This window comes from Lepisosteus oculatus, chromosome 4, assembly GCF_040954835.1.
Source record: "Lepisosteus oculatus isolate fLepOcu1 chromosome 4, fLepOcu1.hap2, whole genome shotgun sequence".
NCBI lineage: Eukaryota > Metazoa > Chordata > Actinopteri > Semionotiformes > Lepisosteidae > Lepisosteus > Lepisosteus oculatus.
In genome coordinates this window covers 29,586,781-29,611,185 of record NC_090699.1, presented here as the reverse complement: position 1 = coordinate 29,611,185, position 24,405 = coordinate 29,586,781, and the positions used below count along the sequence as shown (strand labels likewise).

The 24,405-nt window shown below is 39.8% G+C and overlaps 1 protein-coding gene across 6 annotated transcripts in view; it reads left to right on the top strand.

The window, feature by feature from the left end:
• The window catches only part of LOC102683106 (arginyl-tRNA--protein transferase 1), a 98,252-nt gene extending 73,874 nt beyond the window's left edge, over window positions 1–24,378 (top strand). For all 6 annotated transcript variants that reach the window (XM_015346792.2, XM_015346789.2, XM_015346788.2 and 3 more), the window contains 2 exons: window positions 6,052–6,172; window positions 20,782–24,378. In XM_015346792.2, coding sequence (XP_015202278.1) covers window positions 6,052–6,172; window positions 20,782–20,960 — 300 coding nt within the window. In that variant the 3' untranslated portion in view covers window positions 20,961–24,378. The remainder of the gene's footprint in view (window positions 1–6,051; window positions 6,173–20,781) is intronic.
• The last annotated feature ends 27 nt before the right edge of the window (window positions 24,379–24,405 follow it).

The window sequence follows — 24,405 nt, the reverse complement described above, 5'->3', positions numbered from 1 at the left end:
GGCCGTGTTTCATTAATAAGAGTTTGTCATTTTTGTCCTCTTTTTCAAATAATGCACAAAAGGACTATTTTACAGAAGTCCATGTTTCCTCTAGAGGAGGTCCTTCCGATCTACATAGAGAGTCAAAACCCTTTAATCACAGACGCAGAGAAGTTACAGAGCACTAGATATTGAATTTTTAGTTTGCAGGCAGCTTCATAAGATCCAGTGAGCCAAGGAGACACTTCTTGTTAAGAGATATCTAGCCAGTAGGGGATTACCCCACAACATACTTCAGCAACTCATGGGCAAAGTCCTTGCATGATCAAAGAGGCTTAGCCACATTCCGAATTCTGACTAGCAAGATAAAAGGACTTCTCATGACCAGGGATTCATGCCATCAGTACACATACAGCTCTCTGGCCCTGGATTCCCCTAAAAACATCACATCTCTACAGCCTTAAAAAACTAAGTTAACCAAACAATTGGTATTATTGGGTAATTAAGAACTCACCAGGAGGTGAAAACAGGAAGACTTGTTAGGCATCTAAGCTAATAGAACTGGTGTAACAGCCCAACAACTGGTGGTGTTGATTTTGTCTTGAATTTTCCAGACACAGGGTTACAATATTCGAATTCTTTAATGCTGTATACATTTTAAAAAAATAAATTTTCCTAATAGGTTCATTTGCAAAAGGCATGTTCCAGGTCAAGTAGATGTACATCTGCGCACAGGAGCTCTTCCATTACTGCAGGGAGAAGACACTGCAGTGAGAGACTGCAGCCAGCATGCAAGATAAATTAAAACATTAAATGAAAAGCCTTGCTTTTAAAAAAAGGAGGGCAAAAAATATTGTTTATTTAAATCTGTCATCATTTTTATAGCATGTTTTGAAAATGACGTCTTTAAAAAGCATACTTTTTTCTTTGCATACTTCGCTGATCCTGTAAGGTCATATAACCCTGCAACATCAGATAAGTCTGTAGCTCGTTGGCTTGTAAGAACAAGAAAGCAAAGTGAATTGAGCTTTGTAAGGAGCCTTGCTATGCACAAAGATCTTCTCTCTTCCTGAGACATCAGCAGCTTGATTGTTTCCCATTAGTATTAATGAGCTATTGTTCACATCCCGTGTGTATTAACACATTCACATAAACTTTTTGAACTGTCAGTGACTGTAAACACCAGTCTGGCTATCAAGCATCCCATAATTTCAGTTTCTGAAAATTATAACTTAAATAAATATTTCCCCTTTGCACCAGAACTTGACAGAAATAGTTCTGCACAATTTGTTTTTACTGGACAAGACCACCTACAGTGCAATGTTTGGAGAAATAGTATTTGTTTGATTTTAATTTCTCCTTGCTGTCTGTTTTAAATAAACAATTAAAAGCCATCAGGACTCCTCACAACTGGGTAAACATCTGGTGTTCTGGCCCCTGACGGTTGTGGTGAGCAGGGGAGGTTGGGGAGGTGTAGTTCCCTATATCACATTGCATACAGGGTTTCAGCTCTATTTCTTCAAGATTTGGTTGTGTCTTTTTCTATTCTTTGACTATATCAGGGCTTTTTTTAGGCTTTGAGAAAAAAATAAAGGCTTTCTTTAATGTTGACCTGTAATTCAAGTGTAATAGTGTAACATGACACAATAAAAATATTTGTACATAATTAACGTGTTAGTGATTCAGCTGAAACAATCCCATATGTTTTGGAAAATAAAGGTGAAATGTCAGTACTAGTGTGTATATTGGGGAAAAAATGTACATATATTCATAATCACTTACTGGCCACAATATTAGGAACAGTGGATATGTAGATTATTTCAAGATCATGAGATTGACTTCCATCACCTTCCCTGGCCAGAACAATTCCCAGACTGTGTAGATATTTCTTTTGCTATGAACATGCTATTGTTCATTGTGTGTTTTGAATCAGTGTATGTGTCTCTGTCTGTTTGTGCACATTAATGTCTGCCTATTTTAGTATGTTTGTCCTGTTCATGTCTGTTACTGGGGCTTCTCTTAGACCCTCAATAAACTCTACTGTGTCTGAGCTTATAAACTCACTTGGTCCATCAACACAAGCTCTGATGCTAGATGAAGAAAAACATGGCCCTGTAAGAGGAGACTAAATAAACTGAACTTGTTTATTACTCTGTCAGAGCAGAAATGTGGCCTTGCTCCTTGACAGCGCTGGTGTGAAAGTGAATCATGCCTGACCCTGTTCACCCCCGGACCCAGAAGACCAGATACGATCCTGCTTTTTTATCCTTGTTTTCTGCTTGAAAGGCCTCTGAAAGATTGATCAGATCTGCTAGTTGGAATGTTTTCTTAAGCAGAATTTAAAACATGGCATTGAAGCATGTACTCAGTCTTTAAAAGATTTATGCACTTACAAAAATTGTACATTTGCTGTGTACAAGAAAATCACCTACCCAAGTGTTTGTGAGATACATAGGAACAAATACACATACCAAGGGTGAAGGCTGAACGATGAAGAACTTTAATGTCTGCTAGAAACCTCTGTCCCATGTTAGAGTGTTTGTTTATGCAGTTACTGCACTTTCATTCATTTCAGAGCTGTTCCGAATTCCCTTTCTGTCACCAGTAACTGACCATTGTGTAGACCCGTTTAACACATTTCTTTTTTTAAGAAAGACATTTCTCTGTCCTGTTCATACTGTTTTAATGTTTTACTTATTACAAATATTCTTGATCTAAATTGTTCTCCTGAACAACAGCCTTTCCATTCGCCTTATTGTCAATAAGTGTTGTTACAGAGCTCAGTGACTCATTATAAGTCAGGTCACTGGTCAGTCAGTTGAGGTTTCCCCTCTTTAATAAGCTAAATGGGTTTTGTGCCTTGAGCCTGGTTTAGCTGCATCCATGTAACCACAGTTAAAGCTGGGTTAATGCTGGAGCACTGGCCTGCAGTTACAGCCACAGGATGGGAGATAAGTGAGGAAGTTGTGAAAGAGAGGGAATAGCTGCAATGCAGCAGACTGTCAAATTCCAAGCCTGTGGCTCCAGCACGCTGATAAAACTCCTGGAAGCAGTGCAGCACCAGAGTTATTTTACATGGAGCCACAGTCTCCCGAGTACACTAATTACCACTCATGCTGAAAACTCTGGAGCAGATACATTGGAATGTCCTATTTAATGCTATCATTATGGATAACCCAGATCATTTTAACAAGGTCTCAGTAAAGCAAAACTATCACTTTCCTTAATATGTATTCCATTTTGGCTACCCCCCGTATTCTACATTTTACCATTTTTCTGCTTTTTCTAATTGGCCTGGGCATTCAAGGTTTTGTTTATCGAGCTATAAACTCTCAAGAAGGAGGTACACTACGTCTGCACAAACAAGAATTTTAAGAGTGTAAAAAAACTAGGTGTTCGTTTTCATGGGATTCCAGCTCTTCAACATAGCTACAATTTATGCTCTTAACTAATTGCTTTTACATGAACTGGAAAGGGGAGAAGCATGTTGCCTTGGGGCTGTGTCTGAGGAGGTAAGAAAGAGGCGAGGGTCGCACTATATTTAATTCGGCAACAGGTAGGCATGGCCCTCTGTTCAAATGCGGGTGCTTTCGAAGACAGTGTAGGTGTAGATAGGACATCAGATACCATTTAACAGTAATCAGATTTACTGCGCTACACCCTTCCTATCTGTACCAAGGTGTCGGCATGAATCTGTGCTCTTTCAGAAGTTCTTCTGCAACACCACACAAAATGAGGCTTGCGATCAGCAGCCAGTTGGCCCATCATTCACGTGGACAGTGTCTGTCTGACCATGGACAAAGTGAGGGAAGGATTATTCACATGAGGAAAGGGCTTTACATTTTGTTTCATGTTTTTTGAGGGTTTTATTTTCCCTATACAAACCAATGAACCACCAGATCAGGGGTCCTGAGTTGCGACAGCGCCTATTATCTAATCTGAAATGAAGATCCTGGACAGGCTGCTTCAGTGAGGCTGTGGTTTGGTTCCAGGGTGTTAAACTCCTGCACAGCTCCCAGATGTTGAGTGAAGCCCCAACCCGTTACTGCAGTCCTGAGTGACATGGTGTTCGGAGAAGGCTAGCTCAGTCCTTTTCTCTCATCAAACCCTAAAAAGCTATTTTTCGCCTCCTTGTTTTTACATTGTGTTAACGATTCCACCTTTCACTGCCCTGTCAGCATCACATCACATTACAGCATTTTCCAGTCATGAAATAATATTTATTATTCACAAATTATAGATTATTTTTTTAAGGTTAAAGGGGCTAAACCATGCAATACTAATATATAATGTATTTTCTTTCTTTAAAATTTTATCCATGCTTTTAGTTTTATACATTTTATATATCCCCTAAGGGGAGAAATGCAAAAGTAGCTTTTGGTGAGTAAAAGAGATTCTTTCTAAAGAGTAATTTTCTATTTCTCTATCCTGTTCATATTACCAGTATCTTATCTTATCTGCATGTACACAAATTCCACCTCACTTGCTGGTGTTTTTATCATGTTTTCCTATGTTTTTGAAGTTAAATTTTATATTTCTGATCCATTTCTTAACGAGTTCTGTTACATCATGCTTGTTATATAAACAGAGAGTGTTTATATTTTCATTGGAGGGTAGTGACAAATTGAAAGTGCTATGATTTCATTGCATCATAAAAAATGAAGTTAAAATATTTAAGTTAAACTTTCTTAATCACTCTTTAAATTCTAGTATGAAAGAAAATGTTGCTGGTTCACATACTCAATCATAAATCTCTTAAACAGGTATGAACATTTGTTAATACAGAAGAAAAAAGTTCAACCTTGGTTACTGGTTACTGGTTACACTGTCCCAAATGTTCCACATGGAGAGCTAAGGTCTGCATTTCTCATCACAAGTATGTTGCTTGTGTTTGACACATTTTTTTCTTTGTAGTCATGCTGTTGGTGCTGAAATTCTCAGATTTGCTTGTGAAATAAACACGATTACATGTGATTTGAAAATAAATTGACGCACTGTAACTCTTGTGTATGTCTGTGGAATGGGAGTGAGCTGTGCCAGTAAACACTGGAGTTTCCTTAATGGTGATCCTCTGTTTTAATTGTGAAGTACCTTCAGCTGCAATGATGAGCTTGAGAAGCAGACTGAGGACCATGTGCTTTTTTGAGTTTTTCATGTTTTCTGTCAGTCCAAACAGAAATCAAAAGTTTGTATTATCACAGAGAAACAGGGCACAGGACTTTACAGTATATTTTAGAAAGGGTGGCTTATTTCAAAGGTCTAAGTTCTTTGTTCATTTTTGTCTGATGGGTTTTGTTATAATTTAAGAAGGTCTCAGCATAGTTATTTTTGGTGTAAAGCCTAGAAGACTATTTCAAACACCTAATCTCTGGTTAAGGGTGCACCTAGGCTTCTTTCTAATACCAGAACTTTTTTGCAGTATCTATAATATTTTTTAAAGATATATGAATATTAATAAACTATATTTAAAAAATAATAGTTCAAGTACTGTAGGTAGCTGCGTCAGCATGCGTAGGAAGCAAGGGAACAACTTAAAGGCTTATTCCATGCTGAAAAGAGAAGAAGGGAAACAACGTTTCGGCTGTGGAGCTTTCTTCGGGTGTCATATATATTATAATAAGTTTTATTTACACACTTGATGTTAATGATGAAGTAAATGATGCAGTTTCCACCAGGCAAAGAAAATGTTTATCCAAACAGAATTATTTAACCTGTTTTTTCCCTCGATTTGTGGCCTTATGCCTGAACCCCATTTAAATCATTTAAATATAGACAAAATCTTTAGTAGGTTTGTGGGGGAGGGGTCAGCCCAAGAGGAGCACTGCTACATCTTTAACAGTTTAGCAACAGTCTCATATTCCGTTTTCAGATCCTTACAGGCTGAACCTACTTATATTTCTGAAATGGTGCAGAAATGCCTGCCAAGGTCATTTAGTGTTTACAGTATAATCATTCTGGCTTGGTTTTGTTTAGATTGGTGATTGAATCCAGTTCCTTGCCCAGCGCAGGCTCAGGGGCCCCTGCAGTCCAGCATGCTGTTGTTTAACCTTCCCGTCTGTCTCTCCATCTCAGGGTCAGTACCGGCCCTCTGACTTGCTGTGTCCAGAGACGTTCGTCTGGGTCCCCATCGAGCGCTGTCTGCCCAGGCTGGATCACAGCCGATACAGCCGTTTCCACGAAGACCCCGCAGCAGGTATCTTTCGGAGCCTCGCACGGAGGGGCAGCTGGGTGGTAGTGTGGCAAAAGGGGGAATCTGGGAGGGAGGATATGCTGGGGGCTAGAGGGGTCGAAGTCGGATGGGAGGCAGAGAGGACACTAAAAGAGAAAAGGAAAGGATGTAAGGAAAGAGAAAGGTGGGGAAAGGGAAGGGTGAGTGGCAGCTTGTCTCCTCGAGGGCCTCAGGGTGCACTGGTTTTCATTTCACATCTGATCCTAATTACTTAATTGAAATCATTTGGTTATGATGTTAAATCACCTTTGTGTTTAGGTCTTAACCTGTTGCTAATTGAAAAGTACCTTATAGCCTTGAAGACTGCGAATTTTGGAAGTGCCTGTCTGTAGTCGCCATTCGCATGGGGGGTATGGGGATTGAGGATGGGAGTGAAGGTGGAAAAGAAGGTCGGGAGGTACAACCCCTTCCATATTCTTTCATCGGAACCTCTCCTCCTTTGACCGAGCTGCCACGGAGACAACACTGTTTAATAGCTCTGTTAGAAAACAGAAGCAACACTGACAACACTGTCAGAAATCCCTCGGCTGAGAAACCTTTTGACTTGTGGACCCAGGTACTATGCCTGGCTCTCAGTGGGGACCCTGCTTGACACTGGATTTCAGATTGGGATTCTCAGTCCTGGCCCTTCTGTTTTCTCTTTCCAACTGAACTGTCTTAACTCCTGCCTCTTTAAATTGAACATCATATAGTGTTTAGCTCCTATAATTCTGCTGATTTCTCCATAACAGTATAACTTAATGTAGTTAACTTTGAAATTTCTTAACTAAAAAGTGAAAGTTAAGAAACTTAACAGAACTGCTAGAACATAAAACCAGAAGGCAGAGGCATCCCAGGGAATTGGATTGAGAAAGACTTGGGTTAAGGCCTCAGAGATCGGATGTTTGGCTTTTAGAAAACCACTTTTCCATTTCTGAACACAAGTCTACTTTCCTGCCAGCGCCAAGCCTTATCATGCCCTGTGTGTGTTGTAGATCTGTTTGTGGATGTTATGTAAGTAACGTATATCTTTACATTTCTGCAGTTACATGTAGTCTAAACAGAAAAACCTTAATCTGATGGTAAATACAGTCTCATAATTGTTTCTGAAGTTCAGAAAGAACAATTGCCAATAGGTGGGTTGATTGAAGTCGGATGTGTAAAAGAAAAAATGTAGTGAATGAAAACTCAATACTGTTTATTATGGATTTTCTTTCATTTTTTTTTCCTTCTTTTAATATAAGTTCTGGGAAGTGGATGGCACAGTAGGAAATAGCCATGATTCACATATGGAAACCGAAGTTCAATTCCAAGTTCAATATGATTGTTTGCGCAAACCCAATTATGATGGCTGATTGTTTGCAGCCTGCTGTCCGAAAGTTGTAAGGAGAATCCTGGAAATAGCTAAACTGCATAAATCAGAACTCAATCCTCTTTGTCAGATGGGTCTTACACAATATATACAATAATGCGTGTGTCAACTGTTTAGTGCTCTTGTGTTTATTTTTGGCTGTGTACTAAAGTTGAAGACAATACTTTGCTATGATGTGTTATGGCTGCTCCACAAGCTGTTGCTGTGTCTTCAAGATCAGAATCCAGTCTGCTGGACATGGAGATCAAGCAGTGACTCATACTGTAATGACCTGCAGTCAGCTTTTAGGATGCAGCCTGGAATTCTAGAGTCTGGGCTGTGTCATTATGCCACTGTCTTCTGGAGAATCTTGGTGAGTGGCACTACTGGCACGGCTTCACGAGTGTCAGGATGTTTTGAACAAAAAGTGAAAACCTTGGCTTGGTGTGCTTCAGCATCCTCTGTCTTGGCTCAGGTATCTTTAGATTTTTAATGTCTGTACCCACACCCACAAGGTAACCATGCTTATGCACTCTGGACTTGGACTCATTGAAAAGGAAACATTCATTTTGAAAAGTGAAGTTTTTGGGAAGGACAGACTTGTAGTCCACGTCTTTATTAGGTATGTATTAATGAAACAGGTTGACCAGATATTGCAGATTTGAAACTCAGGGTGTTATCATGGAAGGCCTCTGAAAAGTAACTCTCTTTTTTTAAGGGCACCCTGGCTGACAGCAAAGTTACTATTTAGCCTTCATTCTTCGAGATGTTAACACTCTATAAATGGATATGGGTAGATGAAAGATTGCATCTCAAAAGGGATGCTATCTCTGTTAGTACTAGAGTGTTTATCATATTACACTGCAGCAAAATAGAGGTGTATAAGGTGGTAACAATGCATTATTATTTTTCAGATCTTTGTCTTACAAATCAAAAGAACTTTTCTAAGGTGTAGTGGGTTTATATCACGGTGTTGTCTGAGCTGAAACAGTTTTACAGTGGACATGGAGGCATGTTGTTCAAGTAAGGATGGAATGGTTGACATTCTTATTGTGGCGAGTATTGGAGAGTGTTGACAGAGCACCAGAGAATTAAGGCTTCATTGAAGCCTCCCTAAATTCACCTTTTGTCGTAAACTAAAGTTACGTACACTTCTGCCTGTTCTGTAGGTCAGTCCTCTTGCTGCAGTCTAGCCTATTTTTTTCAGTGTCCTTGCTGATTTGTCTTTATGTGAACAATAGAGTAAATTGTACAGCAATGTTAGGCAAGGTTATGATGACTTTATATATTTTGTTTTCTAAAAATCTAAAAATACAGGTCTAAAAATACATTTTGATGCAGTTTCTAGCCAACACTGGAGAGAGCCATTTCACTCTTAATGCTTCACATCTCCACTGTACTATGGCATTGTCAGCCCCAGGTCTCTGCCTTCACTGTAGATTAGGGTTTTCCCTGCATGACTAAAGTGGTTTTAAGGGATTAGAGAGAGTGAATTGGCTACATGCTTTTCGGGTTCAGGCAGATTGTAGGTTGTCTCTGAGAGAAGTGTAGCCTAATACTTAAGTACAGTATTTGGTAATGATGAGTCAGATGTGTTTAAAGCATACTGTGATCATGACTGCACCTTGCTTTGTTATGTAATCCGGACCAAATGACTTTTCATCCCGATTGTACCACTCTCTGTGTGGCTTAAATGCCTAGCCCATTATCGGTTGACTGGCTTCCACAACTAAACCCTTTAGATTCAGTGTTCTGATGGAGGTTCAGGAAGGATGTTCTTCATTTAAGGAAACATAAAGTCAGAGGTGAGGATTCAGTACTTTCATCAAAATGTAGCCATCTCATTCAGTAATACTGAAAACTAGAGGTAAAAATTAGATTTTGAGCTTGCACATTTTGCTGTCTAGCACAATTAGGTTCTGAGAGAAGGAATGCTGATCTTTGTTTTCTAACAGTTCAGGATGAGCATAAGTTTTCAATATTATTGTTATTAAGGGACAACACAGTAGTGTGATACTTAGCTCTACTACCTCACAGCTCTTTGGTCCTGGGTTCAATTCCAGACTTGGGTGCGATTTCTGCCCCGTGAATGAAGGGGTTTTGTGTTCCAGTTTCCTCCCATAATACAAAGACATGCTGTCTTTGGTACTTGTCTCTCTAAATTCTGTTCTGTAAGCATGTGTGTATGCCCGCCCTGCAATTTGCTCTTGTCCCATCCATAGTATATATCTGCCATGTGCCTGTTGTCTGCCTCCAGCTCCCTGTTATCCTTTATTGGACATAGTGTTTATTGAAAATAGATGGATTGATTATCAGTAACTGTAATCATACAATACACAGCTGCATGTAATTAAATTCACTGTGCATGTGAAACAGCCTTTACAGAAGAATGGTGATCAGAATATTTGCTTTCTGTCCAGTTAGCTCTTGCTTATTTGCTGACCAATAGATTGTGATTGATCCTTTTGGCGATTTACTATAGTAGCTTCTTTCATTAACATCAATGTTTGCATCCTAAGTCGGGATCAGTGATTTTAACAATAGATGTGAGAGCTGATTCACACTACAAAGGTCCTTGTAAATGCTGAAATCTTGAAAAGCATTAATCAGTGATTCTTCAAAGTTCATCATCATGAGATCATAGTTGGAGGTAGTGCCTCTTAAAGGTAAACAGCCCAAGAAGAGCACTTTATTAAATGGAACTCAAAGAATAAAGGATGGCCCCTGCTGCTCCTTAGCTTTCTCTTTTTACTCCTTTTTCTTGTTCTTGTTGTGTTTTATAGCAATAAAGTGAAGTGCACTGGTCCATTTTTCTTTACTTAGCCTTATATAAAACAAGTGGATGGAAAAGCTTATCTTTGACGTGTGCCAGAAAATGGGTGAAAGCAAAAACAGCTGGTAGATAATTCAGTGCAGCGCAGTACTAGTCTTGGCATTTGCCATCACAGAAAACCACAGTTTAGGTATAATATAAAGAACATGTTCCATGCAGGGTTTTTCAAACCACCTCAGGAGAGGTACTACAGATCTACTTCATCATCGTTTCTTAATGCTGTGGACGACATTATAAAGTTCAGTGTTTGTACTTCAGTTCATAAAGAGATACAGTATTTTCTAAAGGAGTCTGGGAATGCCAGGCTCGGAAGACCTGGGGTCTCACTTGGCTTGGAACTGGCAGCTCTGCTTGCAAATACGTGGTCTGAGTTTTGTTATTCTCTCTGGGTGCCTGTGTTGTGTTTGTTATTCTTGGAGCTCAAGTATGCATGGAGGCATTTTTGGTATTCTGCTGAAATCTGCAGACTTAATGTTCAGGAGATGAAAGAGGTGGGATTAGCTCGCAGTTCTGTGGCTTGGGCACAGAGGCTGCCAGTCAGAGGGAACCATTTGTAGTGGTTTGTTTGTTTTTAGTAGATGTATAGCTGTGAAGGAGTTAGTGCCTGGTGCCTGGTGGAGTCATTGGTTCTATGACCCTCTAATCATCTGCAGCCAAAGGCGGTGAATGAACTGAACTCGCTACATTCTGAAAGGAGAACAACCTCGGAATGGAAATAAAGCCTAGAGTCTGACAGATCGATCTATTTCAGGCTTTACAAGATGCAGGTTCTGGAACAATTTGTACTGCTGAAGGTAAATACTGTATGTAGTTTTAAATAATTAACTCAATACTTCTCTACTCGGATTTATCTAAAACAACAAGCTTGAGGTCTCCAGTACAGGCGATTGGCTGTGGCTGGCCATCATCCAGCCTCAACATGCAGGGAGCTCTGCTTACCCTTTGCATCAATTATCACCAAGGTCTTTTGAGGCCTATAGCTTGCAGAATGTTTCGTCAAAGTAGTTACACATACCATCAGTACTACAGGCAACACTTGATGTTTATGTTGTCAGTATTCACTTTTATTATCATTGTTATTCATGTTATACACTTTTAGTCAAAATTATCTTAATGCTCCCTTGTAGTGACCCAACTGATTCAACAGTGGGATGGCATGGAACAACAGTTTTGCAGTTTTTAGTCTGCCTTTCCCCTTGTTACTAGTTATAATTCCCTGAAGGAAAGCTGCATATGTTTTTTTTCTGCTGGAGAAAAAAGCACATTTTAACAAAAAGAGAAGGATTGCTCATGGACCTGGGTGAGTGGAGGGATTGTGTGCTAAGCCTCTGTCAGGCGGTTTTCTGCGTGATTAGGCTCTCAGAATGGGCCGAGCTGCTGTTGGAGGGAAAAGGACAGGAGGTGGCACTGGACAATGTCAGTGTTGGCTGAAAAGAGGCTCCGTGGGGGACCTTCTCTGGGAGTGCTTCTTTCGACAAACAGTCTTTGTAGGGCTGTATTAACTCGTCAGACCCCAGCTGCGACTTTCCTTTCCAGAGCTGCTTATATTCAACTACAGAGGAGAAATGCAACCAGAAGGGGTTGGGAAGTAAAAAAGGGAGAAGGACAACAAGACTTTAGCTTATAACCACAAGCTGAGGCTCAGGGAAGGACTCCAATATATTATACATGTATGTATTAAAGCAGTGTCATTTTTAGGGTGCCACGCCAGTAACACTTCCTACCGCAGTTATAATGAAGTGATACTCAGCTTGAGCAGATTAGTGTGACTATTTTGTCAGAGTCAAAAAAGAAATCTGAAACTTGCGTCAGGCAGGCAGGGAAAAAATCAGGGTTTCTTAAATAACTGCGGCCGAAACCTTTGCAAGAGTCTTCTTTTTAACTAGCTTTAATGGCTATTAAATATCTCTTTACATTTGCACTTGAACCTTGTAGAAAGAACATTTGATATTTTCCTATTTAGTATTAATCACATAGTATTTAATCAATCTAATAAGACTGGATAGGCTTTTTTAGGCTTTTCTAAATTACACCTCTCTGTGTTGATTTGCAGTGGACTTCGCAGCTCTCAGTGTCACCTTACACCATATCCATCCAGGATATTCAGCAGGTTGCTGTAAACCTCACCAGTAAAAGAAGGTTTCTAATAATGGATGTATTTATGTATTTGCTCATTATAAAGTTTAGTTTAGATCTGAACTCACTACTATCTTGAAGTGCACTGAAGGCTCCTCACTTGTACTTTACAGCATTGATGGCTCTTCCCTCAGGAGTCTTTATGTCATGATAAAACCAATTTTTGTCCTCCCATAGTTAGCCTTTTCCCTGTCATTGTCTGAATCTGGCCTGACTGTGCTGTGTGCCTGCAGCACAGCGTGTCAGTCAGAATATCCGATTGCCACAATTCATTCCTCTTGTCATCCCTTCATAAGTGAGAGATAATAGTCTGGAACCGCTCTCTAGACCAGGTATATGTGTTTGAAATTGAGCAGTAGGTTAGACATTTACTAACTCAAACCTAATCACAATTGCTACATGTGAAATGAAGCACATTAAATTTAAACCCTAAGCAGACAGTTTGCTTCTATGTAATGACAAAATTGCTGGGTGTGATTTAACCATTATATCCCCCTTCCACACAGAGTCAGACACATCCCCAGTAAACACCATGAGTGCTGCAGATTTAAGCCCCTGTAATTAAAAAGGCAATCTTCTCTGATGTTTCGGTCTTCCTGGTAGCTTGTGGAGGAACAGCAGAATACCTCACTTCTCTTACCACGGAGCAAAAGAACGTAACGCTAGCTGTCTATTTCAAATAGGAGGCATTTATTTTCTGTACATCATCAAATTCATTGGATCTATGGTGTGGTTGTAAGGGTCTTCTCTGAGGCCTATGTGCTTTGAAAGCCTTCATTCATTGCCCTGCAGGCCTGCTAGACTTCATCCAGCAGACATGGGTCCTTACCCCTTAGCTGCAGACAAGCAGGAGGTGTTGTCATGGAGTTGCAGGGCAGCCCGCCCCCTGGAGCCCGAGGTGAATGAGAGCGTTTATATTATGAGCGGATGTTTGTGTTCACCAGAGCTCTGCCTCTGTTGCTCCTGTTCTGTCTTATCAGCAGAGTTAATTGGGCAGCTAAAAGCTTTTGGTCAAAGTTATCAGAGCTGTTTAAACCAGTATTTTTGTTTTTAATTGGCAGACCTGTAAAGACCAGCTACCATGTAAAACATGTTGGGGTGGGAGTAATCTTTCCTTGCCATGCTCTCTGTGCCATGTGTCTGTTCAAAAGCCAAATGCCAGCACGCATAGCTTTAGATTTACAAAATAAAAAAACAGTAGAGAGCCCTTGCATATTTTTAAGGGAACAAAGTAGAATGTATGGCTGACACTCTGACACTCTGAAACCCTGACTTTCAGGGTTTCATTAATACCTGCTATAAATAGTAGGTTAGAAATATACTCAGGTTTACTTGGTTGATTTTATTTATAAACTGGAATATTTTTAATGGTTGGAGAGCTGTGACTGAGAAACCCATTGCATTGGAGGAAGAAGTGAGACTGAGAGAGGTTTGAAAACATCCTGTATGGGTTGGCCCTGTCTGCACCACAGCTCCACATGCCTGGTCTGACCTGAAACATGCGTCGTGCTCAGAAAGTGATTACACCTTTCAGTGAGAAACAAAAAAGAAACCCACTCTCACAAAGATACATGCTTAGTAAGCTGATTTGTAAATAAACCAGAACATTAACTTCATCATGCTGTGTATGGTATAAGAGAAATGCGTGCCGCTTCTTTGCCAAGAGTGGATAGGAATGTGCTTTGATCTACTTCATACAAACAAGTCATCAATTTCATACTCAACAAAAACAAAATATTGCCAGAGTCACTCAGTTTTACACAGAGATACAATGGTTGGGATCCACACCATATTATTTTCCTTCTGCACGTTGGCCTAATGTGCACCAACAAATTCCTGCTGTGCTGTGTGAGGTGGTGCACAAGCCTTGCTCCGAAGGGAATTCCCTGAAGATTCCTTTCCGATTCATCCCCACCTACCCAGCCTGTATTACAAGCGCCCCCAAGCATGTGTTGTGTGAAGTGGTTATTTATAGTTTCCTCATACTGCCCCATATGTTTCAAGTATTGATGATCCTGGAGTGCAGAGCTGGCAGGTTAAATTCTACAGAAAAGATTCTAAATTTCACATTTAGAATCTCCATAAACTTCATAAATGGGTTAAGAAATAATTTATCAAAAAGGTGACAGATTAACTGCTGTGGGCTGATTGGGAAACTTTAATAAAACATGCTGCGGAGCTCTGGGAATTCATCAGGGGATGGAGACGTGTAAGGAGGAAAACACGAGAGAGTAAAGAAAGCGTTCAGGGCTTTCAAGCAGCTTCCTTTCGCAGGGCAATGGAAACTTTGTAGAGCAAAATATTTTGCTGCAGATTAAGAAAAACACCCCAGACAGGTTTGCTTTCCCAACTGCGTGACTTTCCCCTCCTCCCCCAGTATTTCAGAATTTGTATTAATGTGATTTTGATGGAGTGCTTTGGTTTTCTACAGTTTACAGCGCTGGGCTGAAAACGAATGCAGCTGGCCAATTATGGCTCAGTGAAAGCCCGGAAGGAAAAGGGGGCTCGGTGTCCATGTGGCCGGCCCTTCCTGAAAACGAAAGGGGAGTGTGGAGGCGTTAATGATCTATTTGAAGAATGGTAAATGAAGTTTGACCCCCTGTGTTTGATAGAGAGTAAATTGTCTATATCGTCGTCCTCTCAGCTGGACTCCAGATGGGCTCTTCACAGGGAGCCCACTAATCATAACAATAATAATTTGATTCCTCTTCTGAGCTCAGTGCCCCAATCTGTTTTTGTTTTGCCTTTCTTGAAATACTTTGTTTTTAAATTATTAGCAAGCAGCAAGGTGGACATTCACCTGTGGCAGCTCTGATCGCCTCTACATCCCAAGCCAGCAGGCATCTGGGTGCTCTGGACCATGGTGTGTAGGATAGATGTGGCTGCACAGTTGCATTCAGTGAAATCTAAACAGAGAAAACAGGAATTTATATTTAAAAATGCATCTGAAACATAATCTCCAGTTGCATTTCTGTGCTGTCATGATTTTTTTCATAATTACTGAATTGCCTATTGCTTAATCTCTAATTACTCTTATAAAGGCAAGCAGTAGTGATAGACACAGAATAGCAATAACAAACTAAGTGCAGAATGAACAGGAATGAAATTCACTGCCTGGGCCCTGTGTATGATTCAGAGAGGGCAAAGGCTGACACCCGAAGAAGGCTCCACAGCCGAAACATTGTGTTTTTCTTCTCTTTTCAGCATAGAGTAAACCTTTACTTGTTCCTATGCAGCCTAGGCATGGTGACACAGCTCCCTCCTTGAACTACTGACATTTACAACACAGATATGTCTTGTTTGGAAGAGAAAATTGGACAAATACAGTGTTTGGGAGTGCTTATTTGAACTATGGATGTACATTATATTTCATCATCAGTTTCATGTAGATATACAATGTAATTGCTGGTGTAGAAAATTCATATTCCCCCTCAAAAATGGCCCCTACAATTGCCCTGCATCTTATATGGCAGAGGCATCAGGTCAGGAACTGTGATGAGTGGGAGGTTGTATGAGCCTACAGACTAAAAGCCACCCCAGTCGTGCCTCCAGGAACGTGGAAAAAAATACTGTACAAATTTGGTACTGCTAGTCTAGATAGTACAGAAAATGTAGGTATTCAACAAAATATGTGTAGTTTGGAGAAGTTAGAGGTGCAAGCTGGTAACTATATAAGCTACACTGTCTATTGAGAAGCACGGGTCGGTGTGTATTGGCACTTGGTCTATCTGCTGTCCATCTTTGGGAAAAGAAGGCTCTGTCTGCAGTCAAACGCCTGCTTTTCTTGAGGGTGAAAACACCATTAGCTTTTGTGTGATTCATTTTAAATTGCGTAAATAAAGTTTGCGTTGTGCTGCAAATACTTATTTAGTTATCCTAAGGGAGTTAAGCTTTGTTTTTACTGAGTGCTAATGAGGACTTGAATACAGTGTTTTAGCCAGGAACAAGACCTCTAAACCACCCTGTAGGCTTAATGGAGTCATTGTGCTGAATGTATCATACATTCTCTCAATCAGTTAACAATAAATTTAGAAAACCTTCTCCCGAGGACTTCCCTGGAGTCCCATATTCCTGTAACTTGGAGGATTAAAAAAAGAAAAGGTACAGAAAAAGAGACTTGGCACAGTTATATTATTAGGCTCTTTTCACTAAGAGCTGTAATCAGAAGGCAAGGTTAAGGTCACTACAATGGAAAAACATGCATTAAAACTATAATCATGTAAGAAGTAATAAAAATGCTTATTTTTTGTGCTGGAGACGGCCATTTTTCTATTATGTCTATTAAGAAATCAACACCTTTACAGAAACAAAAAGCAGTATATCCAGGCATCCATTACCAGAAAGCTGCTTATTCCTGGTAAGACTCCAGGCACCATGGAATGTATCCCAGAACCACTCTGCACGGATGGGGCATGTCTTGTACAATTCTGATTCTTGCGATATCCTGTACAATCCTAATGAATGCTATAAAATGGAGAGGGATAGGCTCTTGTGTTCCTGATTTATGCACCCTCCTGTGCTGTTTCATTATTTTGTTGCTTATGAATATTTGTCCACTGCCACTGCAACACCATACAGCCATTATGTGCCAGTGAGTATCTATTGCCAGTCCTTTCCAAGTCTCTATGCTATTCTGAAGCTAAGCCTTATTCTTCCTATGGATGGAGCCCTTTTAGAGAATTTACCACATAATTATGAGATTGTGCTGTGTTTTCCCCCCATACACTTCATGCACATTTAATTTGATTGATGCCCATGTGCATGTTTACCGCTATGATTTAATACAGTAGACACTGCAAAAAATACCAGGATTTAGTATAATTTTAAAAGGCTAGCATCAATAAAGCAGTTTTACCATGCTGATTTTTTTAAGGAACACTGGAACAGTGGATTACAAACTTAGCTTCAGGTTTTAGAATCCAGAATTTCCCCCAGAAAAACTAATTCCCAACTGGATTATGCACATTCTCATTCTTTCAACTGGTTATCAACTTTATTTGCAAGCTCTGTGCCTGCAGCACTGCAGTAGTGCTGTAATATTAATGGTGTTAATTAACATACTGTGTTTTTTACTTTTGACTTAGGATATCTTTGAAGAGCTCTAAGGAGCATTTGTTAGTCACAGGTGCACACGTTTAATTTTAGTTCTTTGCAGTAGTTTTAAATAAGGAGCCATCCATTACCATAATTTACAATTCCCTGCCACAGCCTTAATACTAAACAGTTCTTTAATGACATCAATTCTCAAGTGCCAGTTAAGTGCCAGTTTCCTCCAGTGAAATGGGTTGCATGGGTTCACTTATCTGTTTACCCTTTTATGTCTCTCACTGCAGTGTGGCGAAATCACAGATCCTCACTGTGATCAGTTTGGAGACGAGCACTGTACACTTTTGCCTTTCGTGTGTTATTTGCAGTGGAAAAGCACGCACTGGAAACTCAGGAAGGATCACCGCATTCTCCAGATTATTTTTTCAGCCCTGCCAATGTTCTGTTCTCTGATGTTGCCACAAACCGCTGTGGAATTAGTTGGAAAACAAAGAACAGATAAATAAATATGCACTGTGCTCTTCAGGATTTTGAAAACCATGTGGAACGTTGGTTTTCCAAGCTGTCAAAGGAGGATTGTAAGCACTGCATATAATCATATCAAGTGTAGCTGGCGTCTCGTTTACATCAGAAAGGAATGAAAGTGGCAGTGTACTGTGTTTACCCCCCAAAAGAAAATCCATGTTGAAAAAGAACATCTTTAAAATTGGCTCTCCACTATAGTACCATTTGTTTACAGCTGCACAGCAACTGTGATGTAGGCAGACTGTTTTTTGTCATTTGTTCTTCTTTGCTTTGTTTTGCATCATATTTCATTGTTTCTCATTTGTCTTACTTGCTGTCTGTGAGCTGTAACTGTATCTCACTGCTGCAGTCTGGAGGAGCACTGGTTGTCCTCAATAGCAAAGATGGATGATCCTTCTGTTTGTATTCATTGTACCTAAGTGTGAAGCACTTGTGTCATATGCAAGCAGCTTTCATTTGTAGAAGTGACAGCATTTTGTATTTCAATACCTCCAACTTGACATTTTTTTTCTTAAATTGTGAGTTGTACAATGACAAAACACACAGTGGTTGACCTCAGAATCTACTTGATCCAGCAGTAATATTCGACAGTCCTGCATTTTGTATTTTGAAATGTTGACATGAATAATTTTTATTGTGACTTTTCTAATTTCATGACTAGGTCTGATGTGTGGTTTAGATAGATACACATCTAGTTTATTGATTCTAGGGTGGCAGGGCTCTGACTGTCGGATTCAAGTAGGGAGCACATGTCACATTGTACACCCTAGCAAAGCAATTAATAGTTTAGCAACCTGTTTGATCAGTGAAATGAGTTTTACAGGCATCTGACTGGGAGAAACTACTAAGTGAGATTTTTTAGATTCACAACAGCAATTTCAGGAAATGTATATATTTGAAGAACAGTGGGTGATTTTCAGAATGGATAGACACCCAGCTTGTTTTTGTTACATTATGGTATCAGTTTTGTCTTCTGTTCAGCATGAAACTATAATTTATGTAGAAGGTTGTTCTCTTTGACCCTGGAGAGTTAGAGAACAGTGTGGGATGTAGCATCAGACAAACTATGTGAGCAAAATTATGAGCAGATTATTCAGGCATGACTGTACCTTTTTGCCATCCATGTTATTTTAAATTAACTGCATCAGACTTCCCGTTTTTCTCTTGCTTTTTAATTAAACTTTGACGTGTGCGTTTATTAAACATGTAACATGTTAGATTGATGCTGCACGGTTTCTGTGGCTCTGCTGCGGTTTCTTGTCCTCTGTTCGCCCCTTAGTGAAGTCTGCTTGGGGAGGTGCAGAGCTTCAGTATTCTTTAATAAAGAAAAGATAAATGGGTTAATTAATAATAAGACAAGTCATCAACAACATCAGCCTTTGAAAACAAAATCCTTCGATGACAAGTCTGAAATGGTGATCAACTGCATGTAAAGATGGTTCAGGTCCTAATCCTATGATGCGGAGTCTGTAAAGACTCTGTTTTTCAACAAATGAACAAATGGAAATACAGAAGTGGATGAAAAACAGAATAAATTATCTTCTTTCGTTTTGAACAGGATGAATATCCTTCCCCAGTCCTAATTCATAATAAGTTCATTAATCAAGTTACATCCTATAAATATCTGGCAAGATCTGTCTTGGCACCTGTTGACTTTATTTGTAATAAAGTACAACTGTGAATCTACTTTCTTTCCAGGTAATGGGTTTTTGGTGCCAGTAGTCAGAGTCTATCCATGTCTTTCAGTTCTGTGGTACAAAGTGCCCTGCAGTATGGAATGTCTGCCATAATAGTTTTTCTGTGCAACAAAAGGCCAGACTCTTGGGGATGTGTTCTGAGATAGCTGGAGCAGCCACTTAAGCAGAGCTTTCAAATTGCTTACATTAAGAGTGTGTTGAGACTAGCTGTTATTTTCTCATCTAACCCCTCTCATGTTATTCATGAAGAATACCAACAGATGCCTTCAAAAAGACATTTTATAGTCCTCACTGCAGACACAACAAAATGAGGAACTCCTTTATTCCACAGTCGATCAAACTACTCTACAAATGATTTCACGATAAAGGAGTAATGGTTCATGAGCATGTGCAATTAGTGGTGCATAAATGATGGGGTAGGTGCATTTATAAGGGCTTAGGGTGACTGTGGGAAAGTAATCTTACTGGTCCTGGCAACCTGTGTGAATTCCTGTGTGGCGTAGGAGTGGTACATCATGACTTTGAATGGGTTGATGTATTTTATGTAATGTTATATTTATTTTTAAAGTAATGTTTATATGTACTGTTTGTATGTTTTTGTAAGTCTCTCTGTGTGTAAAACATAGCTACTTGGAGGCGCAACAAATTTCAGAGAAATGAAACAATAAAGTATTATTGTATCATATCATGTGAAGTTAAGAAATATTTCTTCACATGATAATCCCAATGGCTTTCTCTGCCATGCTACTTTAACAAACTGTCTACTCAGGTGTGTGGAATATTTAGGGACAGGGGTGACAAAAAAATGGAATTGGGTGGTATTCAGCCAAATGGGGGAATGGAAATAGAATTCAGCTTTCAGAGCTGCTACAAAAATTTCTAAAATAGATTTTTTTTTTTAAATAGCTTTTATAAGGTGCTACCACCAAGTGGGTACTTGATGTGGTACAGCGAGGAGTGTGAATGGAGCTGCAGCACTGCTGACGGGGCACTGTTTGTGTTGCAGTGGATGAGAGGGCTCTGAGGGACCTGGGCCGGACACTGGTGCTCCACCGCAGGACCGTCATGCCTTACGCTGTCTATGCCAGGAAACGCAAGGGCCCCAGTGACGAGAAGGATGTGCAGCAGTATGCTGGGCTGGTGGGACAGGTCTGCGCAGAGAGGATTCTGCTCTACAGGGCATAGGGACGGCAAGGAGGAAGCCACACGATTGTCTGTCACCTGTACAAGAAGGCACACGGATTGTATTGCATGTACATCACCAATATGTACTGCATTCTCTCTCGGTCTCTGCCAGCACCTCCACACACCCGGACCACATCATCACTCGCAGATATATAGACACACGAACCCGTCCTTCAGTGATCTCACCTTACAAGTAATAAAGAAACACAGTTCCAATTTAGCAACTCACAATTAATGGACCCACATCTTTTTATCAGAGAATAATTTGATTTCTATAGTTTCTGCAATGAGTATTATGATGTTTTCCTTCTGATGATGCATATAGGTCAAGCTATTGATTCAAGTGTTGCTAGTCTTACTGTGAGCCTGGTCAGTGGGGAGCTGGTTCAGTCAGGCAGCTGTGTTCACACAGACCCAGGCAAGTACAGGGCAGCCTGCTGGCACTTGAGCTTTTGTTAACCTTTTTGAGCTTGATCTCAGCTGTGGAAACTCCTTAGGGTTTCACCTTTTTCCTCATCAGTCACCCATCTGTGTTTTTTTTTTATTTGAGTGACCCACTCCCTGCTGGGACACAAATGCTGCTTGCACCTCTATCACATGAATCTAAAGCAGACTACTGCATGTTAAATCAAGGTGTCTGAACATGCATTACCTGGTGCCACTGTGTTTCAAAATACTTGTCTTCTGCACAGTATAAGTAGTGTATAAACATGAAAAAATGCATCATTTTGAGCAAAGAACACTTCTTAAACTATGGAGCAGTTAATACTGTTTTTCCTCCTTTGGGAACATAGCTTTTTAAAGGTATATTGTTAGCTTTCCCTTTTGTTATTTTTTATGGAAAAAGGAAATAATTTTGAAAGAATAATAGTTGAGAGAACCAATTCCAGAAATACAAAAGAAAGCGCCCGTGGACAGTGAATGTTTGATTTCGACTGATTTGGTGTGTGGGTCATCTTTACGCTAGTTTAAAATCAGAGAGGCTTCAGTCAAAGGACATCTTCTAGCTGCATAAGTCTGAGTGATGCACAATGTCAGTTCTATAAAGACATTCAGATCCGGCCTAGGTTCTTGTTTTGTATTTATTGGTGTTTTTCTCAGTGGCTGAAACTAAATGAGGGAGGAGATGCTGTTTTACAACTGTGTTAATTTCTGTGTAACAAATGCAGTCATAGGGAAGCTTAAGTAAACATGATGGAAGTTTTCTGTCACAGTGCCGAATTAAACTGGTGTTGCAAACGAGCAGAGCTGGAGCAGGTTTTCATGCAGCCTGGCCTTGAGCACCCCTGCCTGTCAGTGCAGGACAATGACATCCCAGTAGCCAGCACACATCCTACAGACGAGCAAGACCTACTGCTGTTCCTCTCAGGTGGTCCATCTGGAGAAGTTTATGTGGAACTGCTGGTTTTATAATGAGACCTCCTCTGTCATTCATTGAGTGTCCACTACACCCTTCCAAAAGCAGAGAGCTCAACAGTGCTATTTTTTCTCCCAACACCACATTATGGATGCAGGGCAAATTGTGTTTTCATAAATACCTAAAGAATAACTGAGATATTTTCTCAAATACTTCCAGGTTTTGTTTTTACTTTAGACGAGAATTTTTCATGTTCAAAGCTGCATTAGCATCTCCAGTGTTTTAGAGTTACAAAAAATGTTTTGTAACCTTTTCGTAGTAATCCTCATGTCGAAGATTTGTTCCTGTAAGAGCAATTAACAAATACACCGTTTTAAAGATAACTTCTTTAATATGAAAATATCAATTCTAATTTGCATATCCTGATATGTCAGAACTGTCGGAGCACACATTAGTTCTTTGAACATGCTCTGCTTCTGTGCATTGGATTTAAAGACTGCACATAAAAGCTCAGGATCAAAGAAACCATCATTGATACTCAATGTGAGCTGCCGAATTACCAGACCTTTAGTAATTGTGACTATAAGTTTAATTAAATTCAAATGAAAAAGCATTTTTCAGGAGCCAGTAGAATTGGCTCAGAACTAGCTTCAGAATGTTTTTACCCCAAAAAGTGAAGCTGATGGTTTTTCTGAAAGCTCCAGATGAGACAGTGCTGGTGGTTAATTAGCTGTTTCAGTGTTTGAATGCTTGCCAGCCTCTCTTTTGATGTAGTGTGGTCCCAAAAAAATGAAAATTTGAAAATTCTAGTCTTTAAGAAGTGTTCAGCTCAGGACTGTTTTGTTAGAATGTTTAATTCAGCAGGAATAAAGCCCATAAAGAGCTATAAAAGTACCCCTTCCATTTCAAGCTAAATGATGCCAGTACCTGTACCTTCCCCTAAATCAAGTAGTAATTAGTGCAGTTAAGTGTTTAGAACAAGACTAGGGCACAACCAGATGGAGGTGCCAGCCTTATACATGACAGATAAACCCATTCAGAGCTAAACTAATTTAAAAGAGCATCCTTATTTATCCTAAAAACAAACTGACATTACACCCATGTTGTGAATCCATCCTTTCTGTGTGGTGTACAAAGCCTATTCACCAGGTACTTGTTTATATTCACTACATTCTGTGCTCCAATAACATTGTCTCCTTTTCTAATACATGATTTTAATATGGCAGGGCACTGTACCTTCTAGAATGTTTGTGTGCTCTTCTAGTTTTGGAGCTGCTGTCCCACCTACTGTAGCTATTGAGCTACCTATTGAGCTGGGTAGAAAGGCTGTCCACTTACCTGCCTGGAGTGAAAACCATCCAGTAGAGTACATGCTCTGTGCTGAACTACTTACATACAAGGAGGTTGGAGGTGTTTATATGACAGACTGAAAATCATTCTCCTCGTACACCCAGAATATGTGCCAGATGTCCTCACCAGACCAGACCCATGGTGATACAGAGTAGGTGACACCATACTGTATATGTATATTTCAAATCTGGAGAGGCTTTTCTAAAATTGCTTCATTTTTGCTTAAAGAAAAACTCAAATTTTGTTTTAAGACTTATTTCTGTATTAAAAAGAGAGGATCATTTGTTGGTATTTTAAAGAAGTTGAAAGATTTAGCTGAGGATGGAACACAAAAAAGTTATAAAAAGAAGATTACAGAGGGATTTTACCTCCAGCTGGTAAAATACTGAAGCGGCTTTGATGTCCTTGGCCATTATACATTAGAGAAGGAGCCAAGATACCAAAGAAATCTATACAGCATGTGACTCACTAGGCGTTCAATGGCTTAGACTGTCTTCATTGAGGAATTTATAGCACTTCTTAAAAACAAGAAAGCTTTTTTTTGTGGAATTCATCATATTTCATTTGAGTATCCAAAGTCACAAATATATTAAATCAGTTAAAAGAAATGGCACAGTGCTCAATTAATGCCCTCAATTTTCTGTTTCAGTTTTTTTCTTTGTCTTGTGTACATCTCGATGTCCATATGCTACATAATAAAATCCACATTGTCAGAGCACTGCGTCTTGTGTTCTGTGT